This window comes from Pseudopipra pipra, chromosome 4 (genome assembly GCF_036250125.1).
Source record: "Pseudopipra pipra isolate bDixPip1 chromosome 4, bDixPip1.hap1, whole genome shotgun sequence".
NCBI lineage: Eukaryota > Metazoa > Chordata > Aves > Passeriformes > Pipridae > Pseudopipra > Pseudopipra pipra.
In genome coordinates, this window is record NC_087552.1 from 15,457,445 (window position 1) to 15,478,736 (window position 21,292).

At 39.9% G+C, this 21,292-nt stretch overlaps 1 protein-coding gene across 3 annotated transcripts; it reads right to left on the minus strand.

Annotated features, from left to right (window-relative positions):
• Positions 1–518: 518 nt before the first annotated feature.
• On the minus strand, positions 519–20,337 carry PRMT9 (protein arginine methyltransferase 9). Of its 3 annotated transcripts, none has more exons than XM_064651732.1 (14): positions 20,216–20,337; positions 19,907–19,985; positions 19,122–19,325; positions 18,454–18,602; positions 17,033–17,269; positions 16,352–16,519; positions 15,126–15,228; positions 13,117–13,223; positions 9,384–9,576; positions 5,649–5,832; positions 2,868–3,579; positions 1,578–1,731; positions 1,056–1,178; positions 519–848 (listed from the first exon to the last, which is right to left on the minus strand). In XM_064651732.1, exons 3-14 carry the CDS (start codon positions 19,296–19,298, stop codon positions 633–635), a joined length of 2,523 nt encoding a protein of 840 aa, XP_064507802.1. In that variant the 5' UTR covers positions 19,299–19,325; positions 19,907–19,985; positions 20,216–20,337; the 3' UTR covers positions 519–632. The 3 variants fall into 3 exon arrangements, with proteins under 3 accessions (XP_064507802.1, XP_064507804.1, XP_064507803.1); XM_064651734.1 differs by having other exon boundaries at positions 19,873–19,985; XM_064651733.1 differs by having other exon boundaries at positions 19,869–19,985.
• Between the last annotated feature and the right edge of the window lie 955 nt (positions 20,338–21,292).

The following is a 21,292-nucleotide window of genomic DNA, read 5'->3' on the forward strand; positions in this document are numbered from 1 at the left end:
TACAACTTTCATACAGACGAGAGTTCAGGCCCACTGTATTACCAGAAATAATTCTGGGGGGGATTCTAACAAGTTTCCTAGCTTTGTCTTCCACTATACAACCTGAGTTATCCAACAGCACTCCTGTACAGCCTTTTAGGATTGTCTGTGTGCAACACAGACCTGTGATACTGCAACTGGAATGCTGTTACAGTCCCTCTACAAGACTAACATCTCAATACTCTGAAGGAGGAGGCTTTGGCAATGGAGAAGTGCAACTACAGTTTGAGAAACAAGGACTCTGTTCCACACAGCCACAGCTGTTTATTTCTGGTACAGGCATCTGGATGCTTTTTTTCTTCCTACAGTTAACAGAGTAGCAGAAGTCTATCCCTACTGTAATCAGTATACTAACTAGCAATCAAGTTTCTGCTGCAGTGAAGACAATACCTCCCCAGCTGATTGGTAAGACCCTTACAGTGCAAATTTTAGTCCACCAGTGGAACCTAAGTATCAATTATTAAAGCAACAAAAAACCCTTTTTGATCAGTAGATGAAGTTTAGACTTTAATACAAAGGAACAGCAGTGATGTTACAAACAGTCAGTTTATGCACAGGTAATTAACCACAAGGCTGCTCACACGTGACATTCTTCACCGCTTGACTGTAATGCTGATATTGCTTTTATGGTGTTGAACGTCAAGCACAAGTTCATCTCCAACCTGAACTGGGATGGGCTCATCAAGAACAACTGCAGCTTGTTTCCAGTGTGAGGACTCATCAGATGTGTTCAAGGTATGGTCCTCATCTAGATGGATGTGATACCAGAAGGGAATTGCAGTGACTCGGCCAGACTTACAGATTTGTACCTGAAAATATTTAAAATATTAATCAGTTATACTGTTTTCTTACTTCTTTGAAAAGGAAGTAGTTCAAACAATTTAAATCCTTTTCAGAGATACCTGCACGCAAGTAAATTCCATATTGAAATTTTCAGCCCAGGTGAACACTTAATGGGCAGCTCTGCAGAGCAGCAGTTAAAAATGTGCTTTGGGCTTCTTGTACACACAACTCACCTTCACTTCTCTGCTGGGGCTGTTCAACAGAGGGTTCATGAGATCCAGCCTTAAAAGCTCTGCTGGCTTGCTCAAGGGCACACATGGTAATGTAGAGAGATCCAAATACACACGAACAGGTACCTGAGAGTATATACCAGAACTTCAGGCATCAATAACCATTAAAAATTGAAGAGTTAGAAAACTTAATCATAACATAAGAGTTGCCAGGAATTACTGTAATACCTGCCAGAGACAGATAAAAATATAAGGTGCACCACTGGGATACAAGGTAACAATGGGAATAATAACAGCACAGTCTCTTCTGTGCAATAACATTGTATCTGTCATTGCTGGGACAAAACCCAAACCAGTTCTAAAACCAATGTCACCCATTTTAGATTATCTCAAAGTTGCTGTCTGGTCACACAAACCTCTCTTGATAACTTCAACAATGTTTTCTTTCAGTTTACACCAAATCTAAACAGCTAGACAGCTGCAGGCTTTGAAGCAGTGCCTGGGAGACACCCACCACCTTCATACCTTGAACTGGTTGATAAAAGGGGCTATATTAAACCCCAGAGTTGGTTCTGTTCCTTGAACAGCACTCTCCAGTAACAGAGACTCCGATTCTACAAGCATCCCATATACTAGCACATACTGTGGGAAAATCTTCCCTCCACTGTGAAGTAGACATCTGTAAAATGAGAGAGATTTCACCTGTAAAGCATATCATTCAGCAGTAATGAAAGAACATTAACTACATTTAAGAAAGGCACACTAGTTCTTCCCCTGAAGTCAAGTGCTCCTAAGCATTTGAGTTTGATCCCATTTGACCAACACCTGCATCATACCAAAAAAAGGGAAACTTGTCACACAGTACTAAAATTATGGAACTGTATAATCTCTTCTCAGTGACAGTATTGGATATGGTGATATTTCACAATGAGGACAGCGGGATCTATTCATAGCAACATCATCTAATACTGAAGGACTGGCAGAAATGCTGAATAAAACTGGAAGTCAGGAAGCATACACTGTTGGGAGGCACTGGTTAAGAAGGCAGCATAGCCATAAGGAAACAAAACTCTGTGAGAATTTCAGTGTTAAACTAAAATTGACAACAAGACAGGGGATAACAGTTTTTCCTGAGAAAACACCTGAGCCTTGCTTGGTCTTTGGCTATAGAGCATCATGCTGCTGAGAGCAGCAACACCACAGCAGCTTTCATTCAGCATAGTATCAAACACCTCCAATTCAACACAGATTGGCTTAGGTTTCCTTTTCCAGGAGCAGACCTCATCACGGGAATTGGGTAGCTAAGCAGGACACTATTCAAGGCGTTTTCACGCCAACAAATTTGAGTCTTGTCAGATGACAAAAGTCAAGAGTAATTTTTCCATTTGTTCTTGCAGTAAAAAAAAATCTTTCAAGTCCTCCAAAGATTTATTCAAAACTTAGAAAAGGTAATGGGCATAAATTGTCTGGAATATTCTGCCCTCACTAAGCACAGAGATTAACAGAGAAGCTTCCCTAGCACCACAAAAGGGGATAAATTCATTTCACACTTACTTTGTTACCCATTTCCCTTACTTTATTGCTCTTGCTCTGCCTTCTTTCCCACCCCTTCTGCCGTGGGGAACAGCATTGTATACATTGTATACAATGGTCATGCCAGAAACCCTCTGGGAGGTTCAGTCCATTCAAAGAAAAGCAGCTTTTTCTGCTCTACAGAACCAACATGACCGTAATTTTGTAGTTAGAAGGAATATTCTCAATTTTTTTCAGATAATTACGGATTCCTAGTAATAATTTTGTTCATTTATACTGTACCTGGATATTGCAGCCTTTTCCATCACCTCCTGCTGGATTAAACCTGATGTCTCTATAACATCCAAGATGATAATACTCCACAATTTGTCTGATTTGGGTCTCTGTAGCACCACACTTTCTTCTTCTAAGTGGCTGAGCCAGAACTCCAATGTTTCCTTAGGGAAATGGTTAGCTTCTGAAATGATATTAAGTGCTGCCTGATGCTGTTCTTTTTCAACAGAACTGTAGGCTCTGACTGGTCCAAGTTTGCCAGCTATAATGGGCAGAATGGAGAAGCCTTCAGATACATCTAAAATGTACAAAGGGTCAGGAGCCTCATCTAGAGAGCCCTTGTTTTGATTCTCTTGGAGGTTTATCCCACTGCCATGTCCATCAACATCCATAGACTGCAAGTCCTTACTTGGATTTAATGACAGCAGCACTTTGCTCATGGCAGCTTTAAAGCATTCATGGTAGGGTACGTCATTCAGCAGGGCTATTTCTGTGGATTCCAGCACACACACTTGACTGCTGCCAGCCTGTTTGCTGGTTGTCTGAAGTCCAGCCAGAGCATTACATAATTCAGCCTCATTGCCCAAACTCAGCGTGTTGTCTCTGTCGCTGAAATCCATCCCACACTCTGAAGTCAAACAAGAAATCTTCTGGATCTTCAAGTAGCAATCTTGGCAGCAAACTTCCATCATCACAGTATCTCCAGTCTTCACAGAATAATCTTGGCAAAAGAGCATAAAAAAAAGTCATGTCAGTCACTCCACATAAACATCACTGAAGCAGCCATACAGTGCTTAAAACAAACAAACAAGCCACCCAACCCACCCACCCATTATCTCATTTGTTCATCAGTTGTTACTAGTGTGTATGAAGGAGTTGCTCTTGTCTGTACCCACAAGTTTGAGCATTAACGTTTGCCTTAAGCTGCCTCACTCTAGGCAAAATCCATTTATTCTCAAAATAAAGTAATATCTCTTTCTCATAGACATGCTTAAGTGTTATGCTGATAGCAGAGCAGAAAAAAAAAATGTACTGGTAAAGAAACTGCTTTTGCTTTAAAATGCTAAATATTAAATATTTAACCTTTTAATACCTCCTGTAATCAAAGGTAAATTTGTAGTTAGATGGAAAACAACAGCTACAGTTTAGAAAGGTTAATGGATTCAAAATAAATTTTACTGGAACATTTATGGTGTGCAGCTCAAGATGGTTTTTGGATACTCTGTGTGTACATTCCAAGAAAGTAAATCCACTGATACAGACCAGAATTTCAAAACAAAACTGCTATAGTTTGACAAACATTTCTTTCAATGGCAACATAAGCTAAAAGAGGCTCTTCCCTCCCCTGTGCTTTCAGTTGAACCAATCTGTGGCACAGCTGTCCCTACTGTCTGTGGATACTGAATTAGGAGCTGTGGACTACCCCAGGGGTAGACAGGCCTTACAGAAAGCTCTGGATAAACTAGAGAGCTGGGCAATTACCAACCCTATGAAATTTAACAAGGCCAAGTACCAGATTCTCCACGTGGGATGGGGGAATTCTGGTTGTATGTACAATTTGGAGTACAAGAGGCCGGAGAGCAGCCCTGCAGAAGGAGATTTGGGGATTTGGGTGAATGGCAAATTGAGTAGGAGCCAGCAGTGTGCCCCAAGAGCCAAAAGGGCCAACTGTGTCCTGGGGGGCAGCATCGCCAGCTGATCGAGGGAAATGACTGTCCTGCTCTGCTCTGCACTGCTGCAGCCTCACCTGGAATATTGTGGCAGTTTTGGGCATCACAATATAAGAAGGACATCAAACCACTACAGTGTGTCCAGAGGAGGGTGACCAAGGTAGTGAAAGGCCTGAAGGGCAAGATCTACGAAGAGTGGCTGAGATCACTTGACTTGTTCAGCTTGGAGAAGGCTGAGGGGAGACCTCATCGCAGCCTACAACTTCCTCAAGGGTGACAGTGCAGGGGGAGGTGCTGACCAACTTTCTCTGGTGTCCTGGAGACAGGACATGAGGAAATGGAATGAAGCTGTGTCAGGGAAGTTCAACTGGATGCTAGGAAAAGATTTTCACCCAGAGAATAATCAGTCACTGGAACAGGTTCCTCAGGGATGTAGTAACAGCACCAAGCCTGCCATAATTCAAGGAGCATTTGGACAATGTTCTCAATCATGTGATTTAATTTTAGGTAGTCCTGCGAGAAGCAGGAAGCTGGGCTCTGTGATCCTTAGGGTCCCTTTCAACTCAAGATGTTCTAAGAAACAGGAGAATAAAAAAATCGGTGATTGGAGAGTAGAGGATGCTGAAAATGGCACTACTAATGCTTGTATGTGGAGAACAGTATACAAGTTCAACCCATGAGGGTGAGGGGTAGGTGGGAATGTTTAGTTTTGGTTTTGTGGCAGTAGCAGCTAGCAATTCCTACCTCACCTCTTCCACCTCCCTTTCCTAAGTCACATCTTCAGTAAGCAGAGCCAGACCGTAGCCCCACTTTTTGGAGTTACTCCACAATGCATTTAATTCAGTATAGAGAAAAAAACAACTTAATGAAAAGCATTCTTCCAGATCTTAAGCAGGTGCCTTATCTGCTTCACAGCAGAGTTCCAGGAAGAAGCCCTGATGCAGGGACTATGCACTACAGACCAGAAACATGACCAGGAACCATCTCACAGCTACTTGCTGTTGAACTTCTCCTAATCCTACCTGCTCCCACTTCCTAGGTCTCTGACATAACCTAATCAGCTCAAAATCAAAATGAAACCAAATTAATGTACCACAAGAAGAAAAGCCACAGGCTGTACCAGGGAGGCCCTGCACAGGATAAACTGCCTGTTCCCAGCAAGTTTCCTCACTGGGACTTGTAGACAGAGCATGTTCATCATCGAGCTGTAGTACAAACCACACCACAATAGCATCTAGCATTCCTCCTCCAGTGACTGGCAGGCTGAGCTTCCAGGGCTTTCTAGTTGCAAGGCTTTTCAGCTCCTGAGCAAAACGGAAAGAGGGAAAAAACAGTGTGAGAGTTTACTTCCATAAATAAAAAATTGTTTTTATTAAACTAAATCACCCAAAATTTCAGCACCAATCCATGAGGGCACCCATCGGAAACTTGAAGTTAAGGAGCTTCTACAATACCAATCACCATCATTAGTACTCACTAGCCTAGGAACTGTCTTCCCACACGAACAATCTGCATCCATTAGCCACAAAAGCAAACACCTACATCTAAGAACACATATTTTTAACCACTGAAAACATCAAGAAAGACTTTAGACTGGCAAGGCTTGCTTTGTGAGAAGTAATAAAATCAGAGCCATTTTTTTGAGCTGGCTTCAAGCCAACGCTTAGGCACAGGCTTCACTTTAAACCTGTGTTCAATCAGTTCTGGAAATACTGCGTGCAAGCACTGAATTCACTCAGAGATTCAGAAAAAAATCATTATAAAACCAGTAAAATCAAACACCTTTCAGGATGTTTTCTCTGCTACCTCGGGCTATAGGCCTTGTGTAAAAGGTCAGACACATGCAACTGCACTGCTGGGAAGAACTAAGGTCTCCCAGAAGGAATCACTTATACGTTTTCTGATACTCCTAAAAAGTTTTGAATATGTAACAGGAATTATGTCTTTTTCCATGTACAATTTATTTTTCTCAGGAATTACCTCCTGCTACCAACATTTATAAATGTAAAAGGACCAGCTCTAATGTCTTAGTTCCAGCATAAGCCAATTACCAGGAGGTCAAGCACAAAAGACCAAAGGTTCTCTTAGTCACAACCATTCTGATTAGTAACAGCCCTTCCTAAACATTTATCATCTTCCTGATCTGCTTATCTCAACACTTGTACTCTTAAAGTTTCAATCTCAAAATACACAGGGCAAAAGAGAAGTTGCACTCTAAGAACATGAGTAGCTCTCACATGCTGCCTTTTTTTTTCTTCCCTTCTTCATTCTCATTGTGTCCTCCAAAATTTGGTCTACCTCTCTTCTCACAACTGACAGGTGGCTGAACAATGCACATGTTAAAATTACTGGATGCCAACAAAGTTCATAGTAAGATCTCACTGCTCTTCAACAAAAGTGCTTTGCTGCCAACCGTTTTTGGTACATCCTCAGCTGGAGAGGAAAAGAATAGTTAAGTTGAAATTTTGCTGGCATCAAGGCCCTTGAAGAAAGACAGCAAGAGCACAAACATGCATCTGTTTCTCTGTTTCTGTGAAGTTATAGATGTTTAGAAGTGTATTTGACATGAAAAATATTCTTCCTGATCATCCCTCAAGAGCAGCAGGCCCAAGGTTCTTGTCTGCTAAGTTCTAGTAATTGCAGTGTTACACCCCCATCACTTAAAAAAAACAATTGAAGGCAGTTATTTAAGCCTTCCCTGCTCTCTATCATACTGCTTAACCAACATTTATTCTTCTTTTAGCCACTTTATAAACTTTTTTCTATCATTTATGACAATTACCAATTTGAACAGCCCTACCACATAAGGATGGCAATTTATCAACTAGTCTTGTTAAGGAGAGAGCATAGAAAATAAAGCAACGATGCAGGAATATGCAGTAAAACCCCAAAATAATGATATGCCACTGAATAATAAAATAATGATATATCCTCTGAATGAGAAAAGGATAAGTTGCATTAACAGTAGTAAATGGGACTACAAACAGAAGGCAAAACTACAGAAAGAATGCAGTTATCGAGTTTCCTATGTCTTGATCCACAATTTCTCAAATATTCCACACCGTAACTTCTCGTGAGAATTACAAAGAGCCAATATCTGTAATTGTTGGCAAAAGCACAGTTCCTTTAGGGCCTGAAAGTGAGACTGAGCTTTAATTACTGGCTGCAGAGGTAAACACTCACTTCCCCTCCCAGTGGCACTGATCTGCTGCCAGCAAACAGGCACACAGGTGGGACCTGGTGAGGTACAAGTGCCTGCAGCCTCTAATTACAGCCACACCTCATTCCCCTGCCTGGGAGGAACAGAGCTGCTGCTGCTAACAAGAGCAGTGATAAAGTCATCAGCATAAAGCAGCTGCTTTTTTTTTGTTGTTTTAAATTTGTTTTATTTTGACTTATTATTTGTACTAGAAATTTGTCTTAGAAGCCTCCCACAACTCAGTTTGACAAACACTGTAGTTCCACATTTTAAGTCTGGTTCTCAGTTCTGTTAATTTAGGTCTGGACAGTTGGTACAAGCAGAAAAAATGCAATACCCCTCTCATTCTTCAAAATATGAGTTTAGGAATTATGTCTCTGAAATTACCTTACTAGTGCTCTGTGATTTCTTATCTGAATTTCAGTCTTTAGTAGGTAATTCTGCTGTTCTGCTCTGGAACTGCCACATTTGCCCAGTGACAACATAACAACAAACAGTAACCAGCGATTCCCAACCACATCAGTGATTCACATCAGTGGCATTTCTCCCCTTTTACTTATGATATCTTAACGTTTCATGACAGAACACTCTATTAGTCTAACTGAAACTTCAAAGGAGCAGTTCTGAAACATGATTTAAAGAGTAACACTGTTCTTTACTCTTTCAAATTATCTTTACATGTTTGCCAGCAGGCAGATGCTTAAGAACAGACATCTCTCAGATGAGAGTAATAGTTTCTTATTGATGCTAGAAGCAGAAGCAACATTAGGTCAGAGAGATTGCTCCCAGTAGTATACTGAAGAGCCTTGTCTTATTTCATTTTTAATCTCAGGATGTCAGACAAGCCAACTAGGAAAAGCTATTGATTCAGAAACACTGCAATTCCTGGCCAAGCAGTAGCCAAGAATAATTTCATTTATATAACAGAATCTATTTTAAGCTCTGAGTCAATTGTAACTCCTCACCACAGGTCAATGAGCAAGAAGCACAGCAGAGATCAGATGTATCATCTTTTTAGCATGCCCAGCTGTGGGTGGCTGAGGTCTTTGCCTTACAGTCCAGGCCTATTTCCATATGCATTCAAATGTAGTTTGTGTTAAATACACAAAATAATGCTGCTATGTTTTAGACTGCCATATTACAGAAATACCCTAAGGTACAAAGGAGCTGAAGGGTGGAATCAACTGAATAGGATAACGTCTTCATCTCCCTCTCTTTTACACTGAGAGACATTTTTATGCCAGATGTAAAATACACCCCTTCTCCTGTCTTCAAGAGTTTCTTGAAGACTCTAACTTTAGAGGAATAAACTCAGTCAGCTCCACAACTGCATAAATCATTTAAGATGGGTCTATTGCATTCCTCCTCCTCCTCTACGTACTGAGGCTGGCAGCTGTTTGATCTTATGGTGAGGTAGTTTATGAAGTTCCCAAAACTCTGCCCAACCAACAAAAAACTTTCACCTTCAAAAACTCAGAAAATGTCATTTGATGAATCACACAACCAGACAAGCATCAAAAACAGGAGAGGATTTCAGTGCAGCCCTGCCAACTTTGCACTTGTGAAGTTGAACCCGAAAGCAAATAAAATAAGGCACTCTTGCTATTCATCAAACAATTACTTATAAATGATGTAAAAACCAAAAAAAACCATTACCTGCAGATCATTGAAATCTACTGTCATTACTTGACAGGGTTCTGTCAGGGGGATGTAACCTCCAGGAATACGACTGAGCTTCTCAGTGGTGTAAGGCTCGACGGTTTCCTCTGACCCAGCAAAAGCGTATGTTGGGCTGAAGAACTGCACTGAATTGGACAAGCACACACCAGCAACTTCTTGCATTCCCACTCTGGAGTGAAGGCAAAAAGAGAAGAAATGAAACTTCAAGTCATTTGATCAAAAACCTAAAGGAAATTCTCCCTAGGCTGGCTAAGTATTTTAAAATGTACAGAGTGTTAGAATAGAAAAGCCAGAAAATACTATAACAACTCTGTGGAGTTTTTGTTGTATTCAGAGCAGCTCCAAAGCACAGAAAATGCACATCATTTTCAAGAATCAGAACTGAAATCTGTCACCAGAAACCAAGAAACAGCCAAATGTGTCCTTTGTCAAAGGCCACAGACTTTTGCTCCTTTAAGTACAACTCACTGAGTCTTGACAGAGAACTAAAGAAGAATAAATCCTGTGGTAATAAGAACAAATAAAGCTTTTCTTCTGCTACATTGCACAGATAACAAAGGTGTTTCTTTCAGGTGAACAGAATAGTCGAACAAAGATAGATATGCAACAGGAAGATGCATTTTGGGAGGCTCTTAGAGGTAACCTTTCATTTTGCAGTATGTTTATGTATTTATCAACCACAATCCATGCAGAATATGTCATTTTTCACAGTTACATAGCTGCAAGAAAAGCCTCAGTGCTGATTTCTTGGTGGAAAATGTTTTTACAACTCAGAATACATATATACTCTCTTGTAAGACAGAAGATCATCTGGATTTTTAGAAATGACCTTATACAAAAAACTTCAGAGACAACTGCTAAACTGCTTTAAAACAGTTACTCACACTGTCCATCTCTTAGGTTTGAGGACTTAAAATATATTCTCATTTTCAAAGTATGAGTCAGGACCTAAGTCTTGCACAAGCTACATTTTAGATTATTTTGAAAAAGTACATTTGCCTGAGAAGTACTTAGTGCTTTCCATTTAAGTGACAGCTATCCAGCAAATCTACACTCTTATAGTGAGATCTAGTACTCAGTTCAAATAACAACTATTTAAATTTCTATTTCTAGAATTACTTTTAGTTCTAAATCACTTTTTCAGGAACCTCCTCTCCCTGTAAGAGATCTCCCTACAACTAAGCATGACTAGACAAGCTGTCTGATAATATTCTCATCATATATGGTCATGTCCTTGAAATTCATAATTGCAGAATTGAGTAAGTTGCCCTCTGTCATGTTCTTAGGTAAGTATATTTTAACCATTATGCAAAGCTAAAAGACATTGGACTCCATCTTTGGAGCAGATTCCATAGCAATAGAAAGCACAAGGTAGCAAGTACTTCACAGGAAATATTAAAAAATTCTGCAACATTATCAACAATTCCAGTCTTCTCACCTGCTCAGTGAAGTAACAGATATTTTAACAATGAGGATGAGAACATAGTCCCCTGCATTTGAAACTGAATCCATGTATTATTTTAAAATAAATACTATCACTAAAAGAGATCAGCTGCTGTACAAGGCCTGTATTGTGGAAGAGCTCAGAAGCTTATTTAGATATATTATCATGAACCCTTCTGGCTTCAATACACAAGCACAGAGGTATAATCACTTTATTGCCTCTCTTTCTGGGGACTGACTAAAAATAAAACACTAAAAAAACTTGAAACCTGTAAAGAAATACTAAATCACTGCAATTCTTACAGTGACTTCAGGAGAAAATTAAAACATGCCACAAAAATATTTTAAAAACTGACATAACACCACAGTAGAGTTAGACCCTAGTCATTCTAGGGAACATAAGCAGCAGGTAAAAGCAGCACCAGCTATAGCAAAGAAACATTACAACTGTCACTAAAACATCAAGTAATAAAGCTACAATAAGGAGTAAATCAGCACAAAACCTTTTGTAAAGTTGGCCTAAGTGCACCAAAAAATAACACTACAAGAAAACTGGTAAGATTTATCTAGAATTTCACTATATCCTAGGGAAAAAAACCCAAAATAATCAGAGCACAAGAAATGCAGCATAACTTAAAACTGCTAAAACAATGGGACAGAATACAAAGTAGAAGCTCAGATCAAACACAGGTAGATGACTGTGATATGCAAGATTACCAACAACTGGATTCAAAATGGATTCCCACTCTCAGCAAGATGAATCAGTGTTTGATGATAGATTAAACACACTTTTAAATGTACTTCAGGGAAAAAAACTCAAGTATTCATACAATTCTGGGCTCTACATCTACTTCTAAGCACTCAAAAAAAAATTAAAGCATGAGGAAAAGCTCAAAGCTGTACTAATTGTACAAGACAGAAACTGTCCAGGATGATATCAAAAGCATGAGAAAAGAGATACTTTCACACTGCTACTTCATTAGGCTCATTGGAAGAAAAACATCCAAACCCCAAAGTTTTACTGTAGATAGTGAAAACACTTTAGGTAATGTGAAGACATGCACATCAAAATAATTCAAAGAGATCTGGATAGTTTAAATCTGAGAAGAGATAAGAAGTGTTTTACATAAAACTTAAGAGCACTTGTTAAAATAGACTTAAGTATTCTTACTATAGCAAAGGGGGATCTCAAACTATAGAGGCAAGAAATTTAAAAGTAACATTTTTCCTCTTTCAACAGCATCTAATTGATTTGTGACAATCACTTCAGTCCTGCTAGTCATCTAATCTCAAGCTATTGAAATGGAATGTCAACTCAACAATCCAAAGTTAACAGGACATTAACTTGCATTCTGTGTAAATTTTGTAAGGAACAGTCAATGCCCTGTTTCAAGGCAAAACTTCTTTTAATTGATGAATAATTAACTTCTACAAGAAATTATTCTGTGACCATCTACCATGGGAACTTCGGTCTCTTTCTGGCCACTGTCCTGGTCTAGCACATTAGAAAAATTGCTGATTGCAGCCTGGCTACTGTGCACTGAAGCTCCTATAGAAGTTAGTGTTTTCTTTAATGTACAACAAGATTAATCCTAAACAAAATACATCAAATCCAAACCTCTCAGACAGGGACTGTCTTCATACAGTGATACTGTTCTAACAGAGGAGAATAAAAATGAATATGAAAGCAATGAGTGGAATATGAAATATGAAAGAAGTCTGAGAGCTGGTCTCAGCAAAGAAACCTTGTTCTGTGCCAGTTCACAACTAGGCAAAGGACATATTCAGACAGATAATGTTAGCTGGGGTTATCAGCACTTAGGCTTTACACAATCCTGTCCTCATCTTCTGGAAGAGTTAGATCCAGCAGTGAGGTATGAAGTAGATTATAAAGGGGGTAAAATGAGGTTAAAGGCTAAGTGTTAATCCAAGGATCTACAATACAGAAATTGAGATATAATTTTACTATTAAGGAATTTAATTTCTTTCGTATGTATTAGAGGCATGTACTTCAGCATAAGTGTAAATCAAGAATTTCTGATTAAGTGATCCAGAAAATCTGAACCTCAAAGGGGTAGGGAGGTGTTAAAAAAACTAAAAAAGCCTGGAAAAGGGGTGGAGTGGGGAGAGTGAGAGCAGAAAATCTGTTTAGTTAATCAGACAATCAGCCATTCAAAAAATAAAGAGAACAGTAAATGAGAAATCCTCCATAAAAACAACCGGTTTCTCTTCCCAAATAACAAATATGGGATCAAACATCACATACCTGTGATGCCTACGTATCTCTTTGCATTCCACTGCCATCCCAAATACTGTGGCACTTGCAGGAATAACTCTGCCATAGTCTCCAGCACTGACCTCTTGATTTTTAGGCTGTGAAAACACGAACAAGAACATGCAATGAGATGGTGACCTATTTCTACCATTACTGAAAAGCCTAGGGGTTACACATTAGTGAGCCATTCAAGTGACAGTCAGAACACCAGTAAGTTCTTAGTGATTAGTAAAGATTCTGGTCTTTGGCATTCTGTTGACCATGAAAGAAGTTTCTTAAATACAGTGTTCCAATACATCCAGGCTTCAGCTTTACTTTTCAGTCTACTACTTCCCTTGTGCAACTCTAACATGTTTTTTAATTTGTATTCTACTAGAGTATATTGAAACATTTGAGGACTTTTCTTTTATGCATCATTCCTACACTTAACACTAGAGGTCATCAGTTTCAATTCAATACAATAGGTTTAAGCCAGCTAAAACCCTTTAAAATTAGTTAGAATCAAAGCAACGACAAAAGAAAGGGAAGTCACTCTATTTCATAAAACATAACAGAGGTTAACTCTTATAAAACTCCTTGTCATATTACTTTGCTTGATGTATGGTAACCAAAATGAAAAATACATATAGTAAAATCCAAGACCCAGTGGAATTGTTCAGTCTCCCAAAAAGGTTCAAATCAGCAAAAATAAATTAAGAGCAAAAGCATATGGCATAATTACAAAATTATAACTGAGTGTTCCCTAGTGTCACAATGAGAAATAATTCTTCTGTAATTCATCATTTTTTGCTTAGACTGACATGACTTTCTGCTACTAGTTGGTATCTCAGAATGACCAGGGTATAATCAAACTTGCAGGAAAATAGTGTGTTTAAAATCCACATAAACCCCTTTGGTGTTACTTAAAAAGTCAGGGGACAAAAAAAGGATTAAACCAAAATAAATGAACAGTGATCAAGAGTGAACCATCTCTGTATGACGGAAGGTTACATGGGGGAAACATCCACTGCAAGTATCACAGAATCACAGAATTAACTGGGTTGGAAAAGACCTCCAAGATCATCAAGTCCAACCCTTGATCCAACACTGCCATGGTTACTAGACCATGTCACTCAGTGCCACATCCAGTCTCATCTTAAAAACCTCCAGGGACGGAGAATCCACCACTTCCCTGGGCAGCCCATTCCAATGTCTGATTACTCTCTCTGTAAAAAATTTCTTCCTAATATCCAACCAAAACTTCCCCTGGCACAGCTTAAGACCATGCCCTCTTGTCTTGCTGAGAGCTGGCTGGGAGAAGAGACCAACCCCCACCTGGCTACAACCTCCTTTCAGGGAATTGTAGAGAGTGATGAGGTCTCCCCTGAGCCTCCTCTTCTCCAGGCTGAACAACCCCAGCTCCCTCAGCCTCTCCTCATAGGACTTGTGCTCCAGTCCCTTCCCCAGCCTCGTTGCTCTTCTCTGGACCTGCTCCAGCACCTCAATATCCTTCCTGAACTGAGGGGACCAGAACTGGACACAGCACTCCAGGTGTGGCCTCCCCAGTGCTGAGTACAGGGGAAGAATCACTTCCCTGGTCCTGCTGGCCACGCTGTTCCTGATCCAGGCCAGGATGTCATTGGCCTTCTCGGCCACCTGGGCACACTGCTGGCTCATGTTCAGCTTTCTGTCAATCCAAGCTCCCAGGTCCCTTTCTACCTGGCTGCTCTCCAGCCACTCTGTGCCCAGCCTGTAGCGCTGCAGGGGGTTGTTGTGGCCAAGTACCTGTCTACTCAGAACACGAGCTCACAGAAGGACAACCAAATCCATGGAACAAACACAGATCACTCATTTTTAGCATAACAAAAGGAATATCTACAAAAGTTTCTCATTCACATAGGTCCAGAATGTGTGCACATGCACTCATACACACACACATGTGCTACTATGTGTGTGTGTGTGTGTACATATATATATATAAATATAAAAAATACATATACATATGTACCAACATCACCTACCTTTGGCTGTAAAAGTAGATGTTCCCAAGCATGTATCAAGCTCTCCACAATTCCTTCTCCAAATAAACCAGCATCTACTGTTTCTGTGACAACCAAGGATACCCTACATAAGAAAAAGAACACCATGAAATATAATGTATAACACACATTCCTGTTAACAATCATTCTTTAAAAGAAACAAAAACAAAACTATACCAATGTGAGCTCAGAGTAAAAACCTTTTACCAGTGTTCTGATGTTTCAATATAGATGGGTAATTTAGTTCTTCCAAAAAATTAAATGTTTTGAATTGTTGCTAGAAGTTATTCAAGATGCAGATAAAAGAGAATAAATATTGAGCAAGAATTTACCATAAAGCCTCTTGTTCAGCATTTATAAATAAATTGTGTGGGAAGAATCTAGCCAAAACAGGAAGATGTTTCAGCCTGGGCACACAGCCAGTGATATTGCAGAATATTTATTTTGTGCAAGAGTATGCATTCATGCATGTGTATAAAAAGGAATTAAAAATCCCAAAGCTATAATCAGAGCACAATAAAATTATTACACAGATTAAAAACACTAAAATCTTAAATCCTCTGGAATTAAACCAAAAAAACATACAGCATGATAAGAGAAGACATTTCTAGAACAGTAGGAATTTACTCCTGAGAGGTGACATCTAGTAACTCATTATATAAATTAAAAGGACATATATTTTACTGTAGCTCAGCTGGCACAATTATACAAGGCTTGACTGGCCTAAACCATGTGGCTAAACCACAGGAGCTTCATCATTTCCGATCATGAGCCTGTACCATCACCAGACACTTTACTATAAATGTTTGTATCTCCATCCTATTCAGAGGCTGCAGAAGTGAGACACAAGTTGTTAAGTATAAAACTGTGTTAAAATTAGTTTTAGGACACAGTAATCTACACAGTAATCTAATCTCTCTTTTCCTGTTGCTGCAATATAATTACATATGCCCCAAAGCTCCCGCCATCAAATAATTAAACTCCTTAATTTACGACACTGTTGATCTACCATAGAGATTAGTACAATCTGAAGAAAATGTTGTCATTTCTGCACTGCTCTGAAAAAGCATAAAACACACAGAGAACCTTCTCACATTCTGGGTAATACCACAGCAGTGTTATTTCCTGTTTAGGTCACAAAGCATTTACCATTTCCTTAAAATTAAGAGCAAATTCAAATACTGTCACAACAGAAAGCAACAACGTACCTTTCAGGTATGTGCTTTGGAATTTCTATATCAAGTGACTTCAAATGCAGAAGTTTGATCTCTCTTTCCATATTATTTGCTGCCACCACATCACAGGCAAGTTCATACATGGTTTTCGATAATTCGCAGGCATAGACACACGACGCTCCTGCCTTTTTTGCAAACATACTGAAAAACAAGAATAAGGGTTTTTCCCCTCCTCCACATCTGCTTCATATTTCTACCAGCTCAAGTCTAAAAATCATCATTAAGTGAACTAGTATCTCTTGTGTGAACATTAATACTGCACAAGTTGTTGATAGCATATCAAGAGGATACCAAAGAAACCACCAGAGTTAGCATAAGGATACTCCCTCAGCTATGCTAAGTAACTCTTCAGGCTCAATACTTAAAAGACAGGACAAATGGCATTACAACTCCAAAACCAACATGAGTAATTCAGTTTATACGGCACTTATTGGCACAAAAAGCATCTGCAACAAATAATAAAAAAGGTTCCAAAAAACGCTACTAAACACTGAACTCCAGACTCACTGATTTCTGAAAACTTTGGTTTCCTCCTTTAGTTTCGTCCCCATAAAAGCATGAAAGTAATTATATTTTCCGCTAGCAACCAAATTTTGTTAGACAACAAGTAGGTTTCTATTAAATTCAGGTTAAAAATGTGCACTTGTGGCATACCTTAAAATTCCTGTTCCCGTGCCAATATCAAGGACAGAGCTGCACCCTGAGTGGACAGCATTCTCAATGGCCTTCAGGTAGGTGAGGTTCCTCTTGGCATCATTGAGCATGATGAAGTGCCAGCGTTCCACCAGCCAGTTTGCAACACGGTAGAAGTTTTCCTTTGCATCAGCGAAGTCTGGGTTGAGCTTCACTGCCTTATGAAAATACCCAGCTGCTTCATCTCTAAAGCCCATTCTGAGAGCAAAAATGACAAATAAATAGAAAGCGTGCCTTCAGCTGTATCTGTGAGTCTGTGGAAGTATTTTGCATTAGTTAGAAAGATTATCTTTAGAAAACTGGCATTGCCTTACGAAAAAGAACAATGTACAGCTTTACATCAAGTCACTGTAAAACACAAAGGCAGTCCAAAAATACCACTGTGTGCACCAACAATCCACTACTGCAGCCTTTGACAAAGTAAAACAGGTTTTACAAGAATTTGCTGCAACAGTATGACAGCAGCAACTCTGCAATCCAGTCTCACAGATGTTCAAGTCAAGAGAACGCCATAAACCTCAAAAGTGCTTTACTGTATTTAACTGGAACATACTGCAAAACTATCAAATTCTGAGTTGCCAGCTCTTGCATTAAGTGCCAATTTTGGAAAAAAAAAAAAAGGAAAAAAAATTAAAAAGAAACCAAATTATGAACTTGAAGCAAGTTTTTATAATACCTATAGCATATTCTCAAATCAGACAGCAATGAAAAAAGCCCCAAAACTATCAAAGATACATATATACTTTAATACAATGTTGGCAGGGGTGTTCCTTTGAAACAAAGAAAGTAATCACAAAAAGCAAACCTAATGAAAACTATCTCAATTATGACCTATGATTTCAGTCTCAAAGAGTTGAGCAACAGAAAACACTTTTCTGCTTTACATTAATAAACACAAGCATAAGCTCAAACCATTTAAGAACAGCCCTACACGGTACAAGATACACAAGCAGCTTCTCCTCACTTCAAAGGTCTGTTATATGTCACCTCAAGAAGGACCAGAATTAAGAGACAGCATTCAGAGGTTGTAATTCTGATGGGATCTAACAGGCAAGAAAGGAAGAACTTCAAAAATTGTACCTTAACCGCTATTGTGACTCTGAACAACTTCAGTCTCTTTTTTGTTTAGTAATTCCTAAATAAATTGTTAGAAAATATTTGAAGACAGCATTTTTGTTTTTAACTTTTTTACTTTAGTAAAAGTACCTTTCTTTTTTTTTATTTTACTTTTGCTTTGACTACCAACATTTATTTTAGCTTTGGCTACTCTATTTAAGCTGACAAACAGATTTAAGTTCAACAGTACCCACTATACAGCATGAAGCATGTGCTTGCATTTACAGTGTGAACTTTACAAAACCTGAATATACATTACTACAAACCTGAAGAGATGTTCTCCCATACTATTACATATCACTTCATCATTTGGATATAGTTCAAGTGCTTGTTCATAACAGTTAAACAGATCTTGAATCCGTGCCAGAGAATCTAGCTCTTCTGCCCATTTGAAGAGAGTAAATTGAAACGTTTCCTAGAAAATAAAACATATACCACTGAGTTGCTGGGAGTTACCACAAGCAGGGAATGGAGCCCTGAAAACATCTGGAGGTATCCTGACATGCACCTGAACATCCGCATCTACCTTAGCAGCAGCATACAACTGTTTGCTATCATAAAATGGTAGTTGGCTCACCTGGAAGAAGTAGAAATAAGCTCTTGGATATCTGAGGAGGACCAAGAGGATCATCACCCAGCAGTGTTTATTAAGAGCCTGTGTGTATATGCATGCTCCAATACTAACAGGACCCTATTTTTATTAAACTTGATTGACACACACAGACTAAAAGTGTATGAATTCCCTTCATATAAGCATACAGAGATTATTAAACAAGGCATTGGCCATCTCCATCACTACTAACTTTCCAATTCTGTCTTCAAAATAAAAATAGAAATCAGTTACATACAACAAATCACAAGTACAAAACATGTCACAAAGACCTCAAGGGAACAGAATACATAAATTGTTTCATGTAATTCAAAGAGCACTTACTTTGACGCTAGTTTTTAACTCGGGAGCCAGATTTAATACCAGGAGATAGTGAGCATATGCAGTTCCAAAATCATGCTCCTCCAGGCAATGCTGAGCACTCTGCAAAGATCTGGAAACCAACTCCCGCCTGCTGGCTTCCCGACCACCTCTGTGAAATTTGGCATTGGAGTTGGGCATTCTGAAGAATGTAAATACTCACTTCTCCTAAAAAAAAAAAAAAGAAAAAAAGCAAAGCAAAAAAGTCACACATACAGCATACTGTAGGCCAAAAAGCTTGTACACAAAGCTGACAGATCAAAAAACACTTTAAATTTTCACTGGAGTTCGTAAAGACATCCTCCCTCGCCCCAAATCCTAAACATTCAAGAACATGCTCATCTTTGTGACACTGATAATTCCATCAGCTCTCAGTGTTCACCATTCAAAAGTCAAGAGTGCATCATGTCTGTGTTAGACCAGGCCCTGGAAACAGATTGTGTTTTTCCCTTTGTAATATGTATTTTTGTAATAGACATTTTATCACATCTCTGACCCAACAGCTTTGCACACTAGATGCTCGTGCACCCATAAATTTCAAAATCAAACCCAAAATCTGCAGGTTAAAATTTTTCTCGTTGAACAACAGTATCTCTATAAAGCAAAGCGAACCAATGAGCTCACAGTTTATTTTACAGAAAGTAGAGTGACGTTTTTTCTGCTTAAAAAAAAGTTAAAGAGTTACCAGAACCAATATGCGCATTTTTATACCTGCCTCGGTCACCGCTGCAACTTTTAAAGCTACTTACCTGAGAAGGGCTAATACCGCCTTCGGTATTTCCAGATGAGTCCCAAAGCCGAAGAACACGAAGTTTACACGGAGAGGGACTGCAAGAAACACAGCACCATCACGACAAGGCTTGTTTTGTTGGTTTATTCCAATCCAGAAAACCACCAAGTACCGGCAGCGCACACCGGGACGTGCAAAGCCAGGGCGGGCCGTGCGCCCTCGCCCGCCGTGGGATGCGGGGGCCGGGGCAGGCAACCCCGGGACCGCCGCCCCGGGAAGCTGCGGGGGACCTGGGTGGGGCTTCCCCCGCCTTGGGGACATCCATCACCTGCTCCAGGACCATCCATGCCCTGCGGGGCACGGACCAACATTCCCAGCCCTCCGCCGCCATCCCAGTGCCGGGATCGCGCAGGCGCTGGGCGGTGCCCGGCGGGAGCCGGCGCTATGGAATAAAGGTGCTTTTCATTATCCGCGTTCGTCCTCCACCCGCATCCAGTCCCTTAAAATGCGTTAATTCGGCTCTTGCAAGCGCGGGGCCGTAGAAGTGATTCACAGCGATGTTCCCCATCCAGTCCCTTGCCCATCCGTGCTGTTGGGTCTACGCTCCCACCATGAAAGAAGCGCCACCTTAAATGTTTTGCAGCTGCAGCGTGAGGGCCGCACGCTGCGCACACACTGTAGTTAGGGTGTTCCTAAAACCTAATTGTAATTCCACTCTTGGTAAATCCAACGAGCGACAGATGAGAACGCTCACGACACCAGGTTTAAGTCACGAACAAGGCCTAGTTGTCTTTGTCTAACAACTCCGCTCTGCAACAAGAGATTGCAAGGAGCAAAATTTGGAGCTTTTCTCAGCATCTCCAGTCTCTAATTTCGTTCCCTCCCATGCTTAGGACACCACTTCCCTTCTTTGTGGAACCCGGCAGACTGTCTGCTCCGGGGAAACAGCCCCATGCAGAGCCCCGGAGCGCACATCTTTTCTTAAAAAGGCAGAGTTCATTTGGTCATGTCCTACTTCTGGGACAAGAACAGGCCACGGCTTTGTTTACTAATTAGGAAATGTCTGGAAGCTGCTCATCCTCACTTTCGTGCTCTAAAGCATGAATGGAGCCCCTCCAGGGTTTTATAGCTGTGGATATGTATTGTACGTGCATTCCCTTTCGAGAAACAAATGAGCATCATCTAAAAATGTCAGGCCGACATTTTGAACAAGATTAAAATAGCACACACAGAGTGGGAACATGAATCTAGATGAAACATAATAGCAGTTAAGCTGTAATCCATGGCAAACTTCATTATTGCTCTGTAATATTGTAAGAGAGGGCAAGTCTACAAACATTTTGAGAGAAGTGACCCAAAGGAAAAAACCCAGAACAGGCAACCTGAATGATGCTAGAATCAACTT